At 38.4% G+C, this 8,300-nt stretch overlaps 1 protein-coding gene across 1 annotated transcript; it reads right to left on the reverse strand.

The window, feature by feature from the left end:
• Window positions 1-7,054: 7,054 nt before the first annotated feature.
• Window positions 7,055-8,300, reverse strand: LOC148742797 (ryncolin-1-like). Its single transcript, XM_088759975.1, has 2 exons — window positions 7,639-8,300; window positions 7,055-7,189 (listed from the first exon to the last, which is right to left on the reverse strand). The coding sequence occupies exons 1-2, from the start codon at window positions 7,797-7,799 to the stop codon at window positions 7,180-7,182; spliced, it is 171 nt and encodes a 56-aa protein (XP_088616101.1). The 5' UTR covers window positions 7,800-8,300; the 3' UTR covers window positions 7,055-7,179.

An 8,300-nucleotide genomic window follows, 5' to 3' on the forward strand; every position in this document is an offset into this window, starting at 1 on the left:
ACATGAACATATTGCCATTGTTATTATCCCTGCGAAGAAAGTCTAAATGACTATTAAAAAGTAGTATGGTAAACATCAATAGTCAGTTTTAAAATTCTTTATCTTCCTTTTTCAAGGATCAGGCAAATTTTTTGATGACAGGCCGCAGAAACTATAAATTTCTCTAGCAACCCTTCAAATAGAAAAAAAATGGAGAGGTAGTAATAGATACTGAATTGTCACGTTTGAATTTCTCGAATGGAAAAATTAACAGTCTTTCCTATGGAATTGAAATATCCATCCTTCACTCCATTCATTTTGTGTCACTGACGGTTAATCTTATCTTTCCTTTTATCGACACTTTAAACATCAAAAAGAAATAAATACCTGAAAAATATTTTCGTTGCTTCCTCACTTCGACTCAGATCGAATACCTTCAATTGACCACTTTCATAAATGGCTGCCGGACTAATATTCTTTTGTTTAAATCTAAATTAGCCTCTCTGGCCTCGTTCTCCAGTTCAAAACTCAATAGAATACATTATCTCAAGCGAGGCTAGTGAGGCTAATTTGAATTTAAACAAAAGAATATCAATCCGGCAGCCATTTATGAAAGTGGTGTATAGCGATGAAGTAATATGCAGAGAGCAATTGGGTAAAATTGAAAAAACAGCTCCCAAAAACTGTCGGTCATTTGTCGGTTTTCTTTCGGAATCTGTCGGTTTACCATTTCGAAATTATCATCGCTCTTCTTCAATTTTACTCCATGCTGATAAATCTGAGGTATTATCTCTCCCATAGGTAAGGATATTATTATTATCAGTAACTCCACTTTCAGGTTTGGATCTTCCGTGAAAATAGATAAATCGTGTTCGTGTAGAAAGGCCATTAAAGAAATTGAAAATTTGCACATAGGCCATATCGACTGTTGGGAAAGCAAGGAAAAATCTTTAAGCGTCCGATAGAGTAATCCTGTCTTATTAAGCTGCGAAATTAATCGATGATAATTTCGAAAGGGTAAACCGACAGACTCCAACAGAAAACCGACAAGTGGCCGACAGTTTTTGCCGGGAGCTGTTCTTCAATTTTACCAGCAAGGTAGCAATAGCCCGTATCGTATTTACGCCCACTGTGCGAGAGCTCAGCGGACTTTGAAGTTTCGAAACGAGGCTATCGGGTTACACAGGTAAAACTCTCAAGTAAAATCGAAGCAAAGGGCTACGTTTGGAGGCATTTTTATTCATTTTCTTAAGGATAAAGCGTATTCTCATCATGGTTAGACATTGTGTTGCATACGGGTGCAACAGTCGCAGAATTAAAGAAGAATCAAAGAAATTATCAGGGCACTCGTTGCCGTTGTCGAACAAGGAAGTGCTACAAACATGGGTGGTTAAGATCAAACGGTCGAACACGCCGCTAAGCAAGAATTCCTACTTATGTAGTAAACATTTTGAGGAGGAATGTTTTATCAAAACCCTTGGAGGAAACAGGATACGGCTGAAGCCTGGATCTGTTCCCACAAAGTTTGTGTTTACGGTGCAACAAAAGGAAAGAAAGAGGCCTTGTTATAGAGGGGAAGCCATGGACACAATCAAAAGCAAAACATCGAGGAAACTAAATTTAACCACATATACCGATGTTGCAGAAGATGACGAGCTTGAAAGCTATGAAACTTTTTCAATAGTCCTAGATTTTCTTGGAAGGGATGCTGCAAGTCAACTTGACTACAAGAACAATGAAAGGTCAGAATCCAGTTCTAGACCAAGATCTGGACGCTCCTTATCCACACACTCAGGCTGACAGGAACTTTCCGAATCTACTTCTATTTCTCTTATGAGGCTTCCGTTCAGTTTACGTCCTTCTAGCTTGACGGCAAAGTTAACAGCTCTCAGATCTGGCTCTAAAATGAGGCCAATGCCGTACAAAACGGCACAAAGAAGAAATATTATACAGAGATGCATGGGTATTCTCTATCGTCAAGGAGTTTATGATAAAAGAGAATGAATGTTTGTTTCATTTCTATTGTATAACTAGGTAATTACGCAGGTGCAAGGAAATCGTCCCATTGAAAACAATATAGGCTATTCGATATGCTTCTACGGTTACTTTCAGCTTATTCCTGTTGTTATACTTTTACAAATTTTATCAGGTCCGTATGATGCACGATCCTTCGCAGTAGATAGCGCTATTTATGCAATAGCGAACGTTAGACCTGAAAAAAATCAGGCCTGTACGGGATTGAAACCACTGATCTCTGCGATAGTAGTGCAGCGCTCTACCAATTGAGCTTTAGAGCCAACTGGGAGCAGGCCGTTAAGTTGATTCGTAATAAACCCGTGATGATAAATCAGATACAATGAATATATGAAGTTCATATATTTTGAACTGCGGTATTAAATACGTATGATGCACGATCCTTCGCAGTAGATAGCGCTATTTATGCAATAGCGAAAATCAGACCTGAAATATAAAAAGGAAAAAAAGAAAAAAAAAATGGTCCCTGTGTTTTCCCTTTTCTTTCACCGAGACTCTTTGAGAGTTCATTCATCTTTTTGTTCGTTAAATAAGTCTAACTTAAGCGTAAAATAAATTGTTTTACCTGATATTTGCAGCCAGATAAACGAATCTTTAATTTTTCTTTACAGATATTTACATTGTTGTTCCTATGACTGATTAAAAGTCAGAAACAATAACTCTTTCTTCATCACAATTTAATGTCCTCTTTCAGATCCTGCTTAGAGATACATCTAATGAAGAGGGCGGGACAGCAATGGAGCGGAGTTTTTGGAATAAGAGCGAACATTGAGAATTTCCTACTACTTTTACTTCGGTTGCTAATTTAGGCCTGTTTAAACTGGTTCAAGAATTTTATCATCACGGAGGAACAAGTACTCCGTCATAGATTAGTGTCAACCTCCCATATTTCTCTCATACTTCATGCAGCGTGCTTAACTGGAACATGTAAATGAAAATGAAAACATAATTGAATGCGTATCCAACATTTTTCGCACATAACTCATATTTTCACCTCTGTTTATTTTACTAACTATATTTAAAGTTTATTTTTAAGTTACATGCTGTTTCCGATTGCTGATGCCCATTGTTTACCCCTCTGTCCACAATTTAAACACCTAAGTAAAGGAGATGGCTACACCAGCTGATTTTAGTTTTCTTTTTTATTCATACGTTTATTTGCAGTTTACACTTCTTACGACATGAATGATTTGAATCGCAACAAGGCGATGTGCGCACTCTGATTGCATTGCATTGTGGTAGCGTTATCAGTTTCGATATGGCGGTAAAAGCGGCAGAAATCGGTAGATTTTACTGAACATTCCTTAAAAGTTAGGACGTTTCTTTTTCTTTCATTGTAGGTAAATATAATTTGATATATTCTGAATGTCTGAAGTATTTTTCGTACGTATTTGTCGCGTATTCTATCGTTCTCAAGGACAAACGCTAGTACCGTTTTTTAGCATGTAATTTAAGACCAGTTTTCGAGAACGTCAAATTCGTTGTACATCGCACTTTGAAACCTTTCAAAGGTTTGTATGGCCACTTTGATCCTTCTTTAATAGCTCTGACTAAACGCGCTCAAACGCACTCAAACGTACAAATATTTTATGCATTTTAAGTGATAGTGTTTGAGACTCTTTTATGAAACGAAAAGGCCCATTGCTGCGTTTAGTGTGCTGCGTTGCATAGCGCAACTACTGCAAGGACATTTATCATATGTACTCAATCGTGTTCTAAATCTACTTCCCTAAGTGAAGGAAAATTAACTATTCCCTAGTTTGGTGTGGTAAATCTTCTATCTTGATCATTGAATGAAGGACGGTTTAGTTAGAGCAATGATAAGAGTCACTCGATCCATGAAAACCTCTACCTTGTGTGAGGCGAAACGAAAGAAAACCGGAAAGCAAAAGGCAGTCGACCATTGAAAGGTGTTGATAGGACTGTGCGTCTCCTACCATTCGCTAGCGCTTTTAAATCTTCTACCCTCAAAATTTAGCTCTTATTAGGATATCTCTTGATGACATTCCTTTGCGATGTGATAATAAGCGTCAATTTTGAGGTGTCATTTTCTCATCTGCATGTTCTTAAGGTTTGGCAAGGCCGGATGAGATTGTGTTACAAAAGGCAATATTTTCTTCTGTGCACGCGCAATTTTCTTTGTTTTACAGTATACTTCTCTCCTGCAGAAATAACTCCAGAGACAAGTTTCTCAAAACCCTCATCTAGGTTTCCTCCCTTCTCGAGGAGCATTTTGAAGCTCTGTACGTTTTTAATAAATGTGGAGCGAGACAAATTCGTTCTTAGGAGGCGTGGGGCTTCTCCTTTTATAAATCCCATATTGACGCTGGTGGAAAAAGGTCGTGTAGTACGAGGTCTCTGTTTCTTTAATATGCGTTTGCATGTCAAATGTCAATTCGCTGTTAAATAACTCGCATCTAGAAATATAATTTCTCACTTTGAAATTAATCATCCCGCAATCTGTTGTGAGTGGACCTATTGCCATTTTTATCGAGATTCTTAGACAGGTTGTAGTTTCGAATCTTTGTTATAACATCAGTTGCCTCCTAAGAACGAATTCGTCACGGAAGAACGACGGGAGTCGCGCAGACCCGTCAAGCTTTTAACGTTCGAAGGAACAGCAACAGACAGTGCATCCCCATTACAAACCACGTTTATTCAAGCTATCTCGCTGCCACCAAAGAAGTTCACTCCAACGCGTCAAGATGGAAATGACTCAATTTTTGTCTGATGACCATGGTGCAACGCAATCAGAGTGCGCACACCGCCTGAATCGCAACAAAGTGGTTATAAAAATTTTACAGGTCCAAGAATGTTCTAGGAACTAAGAGGTAGAAAGATATGTTCAATAAACGAGTTAAACAGAAGAAGTGATAAATCAAATTAAATTCCTCACCGCGTAACTTTTTTTACTGGGGTTGTGCTCTTATGAACCTTTTAAACTTACTTATGGAGACTTCGATATGAAGAGGAGTCACCCACTCACTAACATTTAGACACTGTTAATCAGTTGTCGCGAAGTCGCCCCAGAACAAAAACCGTAATGAAGTTATAACCACGCATAAAAGCGAAGAGAGTCTTTCTTTAACAAATAGAGAAGCTCTGACTGTGCTCTGTTCTATTGTAAAGCACAGAGGAAGCGGCTAGAGCGCGAAAGTGGTGTAAGGAGAAAAACCAGACGTAGTTTAGTGTTTCTCTTCACTATTCCATTTTTCCTAAAACTTATTCTTTATGTTTAGTGCATTGTTTATTGAGATCTGGCAATTTTTCCACGTGAAAAATCGAAAACAAACAAAGACCTGCATTGAAACTTCAGCACATGCAGGGAATTAGTCATAGTCCTACATAAGAGATCGAGGTTAATCAACAAACTTTCCTTAGTTTTACGTCATCAAGCAGTATGACAGCCTTTATCTATTGGGAGTCACGAAGGTATGAGGTAACTGCAGTTTATATATTAAGGAAAAATTCTATGAAGCCGATAATAGTTCATAATTAGAAGCCTGCGCAAAGACCTCCTCAAAGTGAAATAGACTACCTTTTTAAGACCAGGCCGGGGGTGATAATGCTCAAATCACCGATTTGGCTCCAAATTGGCACAAATGCGAAGCATCATGATTTAACAAAGGTGTGAAACAATAGGTCAAAATATTTAATTTCCTGGGAAATGTACGATCCCCTGGGGAAAACCCCCATTTCTTGATTTTGCTGCATAATTAATAAGCTAACTTTGCGTCGCAGCTGTGACAAACCGAAAAGCCATCTTCAAATTCAATCAACTGGGTTGTATTCTATATCTATCAGACTCTAAAACATTTATCTGTTTTAACTTGTTCCATTCATTTCTTCCCTTTCCTCTCCCTTTAGTAAAGACGGCTTTTTCGGTTTTGACATAGAAAAAAAAAAGGGTATTTTAAGACCCAATATCTCCGATGACCAACCACTTTTGATTATAATTCCTACACGGACAGTGAAAGCCATCACTGGAATTTTTATTTAATTTCTATATCGTTTCTTTTAAATATTTTTTTCTCAAGACAGGAACTCGAGAGAAAGAATTAGCATGGGCGATACCAGTTGTTGATTTCCACGAGCAACGACTTCTAGAGTATCGAAGGATTACATGAATATTTATCCGATGTACTTGTTAAGTTGCAGCAGATTGATTACAAGTTTTAATTTGAAGCCAGAGAAAGTTTACAGTTTCAACTGTTTCAATGTGTAAATGTGATTAACATATTTGACATCATGCAGACATTAAAGCTTCTGATATATTTTGCATACCCGCACCATCCGTATAAGCATGAAAGGAATTTATACCTCGTTGATCTCTGAAAGTAAATGAAATATTACATTTTAGACACACACTTATTATTTTAGTGCCATTTCAACATCTTCGTTGCTTGTATTTTACTCCAATAACTCCAAAGGTGATGCAATCATACTTAATAGCTAAAGTAGAAACAGAATCAGTTTCTGACGCATCGCAAATGTCCTGGATTCTTGAAAACTACCGTTTCCTCAAGTCTAACAGGTGCACAGGCTCTACAAACGAAATTATGCTGGTCGAAGTTTGATCTCGATCTGCTTTAACGAATAACTTTGTCCTCGAAATGATTTCCTGGTAATTCCTTGTGCGTGACGTCCACCTTGGTACAAGCCATTTGGATTAACGGCATGACAGTTACTATACCACCAGCCACTTTTATAACGCAATGCACAATTTCCATCCTTAGCAAAGTCGTTGTCCCATTCCCTGATTGTAAAACTCATGTTTCTAAATTTCAAAACAAAAAAAACTTCTTGAGAAAATGAGAGGCTGGGAAACAATGCATGGTCAGCAACACCCAGCCAAGAAGTGTTACAAGTAAGTTTAAAAAAGTGCTATAAAGTATCTAGTTAGTTCAGTGCTCGTTTGTATTTAGCATTCGGTTATTGTATGAATTCTGAGGCTATTAAGGTGAAAGCTATCGCGACTTCTTTCCAGACTGACCGTCTTGTCCAACTTCCATCAGTGGACGCGCTTAATGTGTCTGGTATCCTTACTTTGGATCCACACGAAATTTCGTGCTCTCTTGTTCATCTGTGTGATTCTTGTAAAAGTGTTTGTGTTAGTGTTTTAACAAGAATGTCTTAAAATCTTCCAAGGTCTGTTTCCCAGCAAGCTCACAAATGCCTTCCGATAAAGAAGACATAAGCAAGTACATTAGGATTTTGTCAGAGGTCAATCACAAGCATGAAGCGGGTTGAATTCGAATAGATTTGTCAAAGTTAGAGTCAGACGACCCAAGTTACTGAGAGAGAGGTGAATTTGATGTAAATAGACTTGTGGTTGAAATAACCGAGAGATTAATTAACTGAATGGAAAGGAAAGTTCCAGAGTCCTCGGTTCCCTATCGTTACGTGAATGCAGTTCGCTGTTGCTATTTCCGCTATCCAACAAACGCTAGCAAGTTTACCAATATACTTACAGTTGTATGACTCGATAAGTAATAACATAATTTTCCTAGAAAAGAGATAATAAAATGAGGTGTAGGGTACACTCTTAAGCAGATGCACTTCAGAAGTTTCCTAAAAACAGTATTCGTTCAGGTAAGCACCGAAAACACGATGCCTAAGTCATACCTGATGGACTTAGAGTGCAATACCAATGAGTCGCCTACGTCGCCTCGATATCCATCGATCGTCACCCGATAGTTATCACCCTCGTCGGCCCCAGAAAAAGTCGTGTACTCGGCAAATGCTCGGTCACCGTCGTAATCCTCCATATCAATGCGAATCGTCATGTCGGCAGATTGAGTCAGACGGTAAAGATAATGGTTCACAAGCCAAAACTCTCCCTTCAGATTTCCAAAGCCTTTTTGTAGGATTCCCAGTCAACATAAAAGTCTACAGAGCCATCCATGCGCCTTTGAAAGGTGGTCCAGCCTCCGCCCTCAGTTTTCATGTCACACACTAGTTGGAAGGTTTCTTCTTCATCAGGGTAAATCCAGTACACACCGTCAGTAAGGAAGCCATTTTGATAATAGTCATGACAGTTCTTGGAGCAATCTATGAAGTAAAAAACCCGAGAAAAGTACCCACTAAGAATATCAAGTTATCTTCTGTTATGAAATTAAAAATTAATGGCGTCATAATTCATCGCCTTGTGTGCACAAAAATAGGAAAACGCATAAATCACTTTATGAATCGTCTGGCCACGAGCGTGCAGTCGCAATGAAACCTTTAACGAAACCGGATGTGTATAGGGTCAAACGGTTTGACGTAAGCCGATTCGGACTAAGCCG

This window comes from Stylophora pistillata, chromosome 1, assembly GCF_964205215.1.
Source record: "Stylophora pistillata chromosome 1, jaStyPist1.2, whole genome shotgun sequence".
In the NCBI taxonomy this organism is placed as follows: Eukaryota; Metazoa; Cnidaria; class Anthozoa; order Scleractinia; family Pocilloporidae; genus Stylophora; species Stylophora pistillata.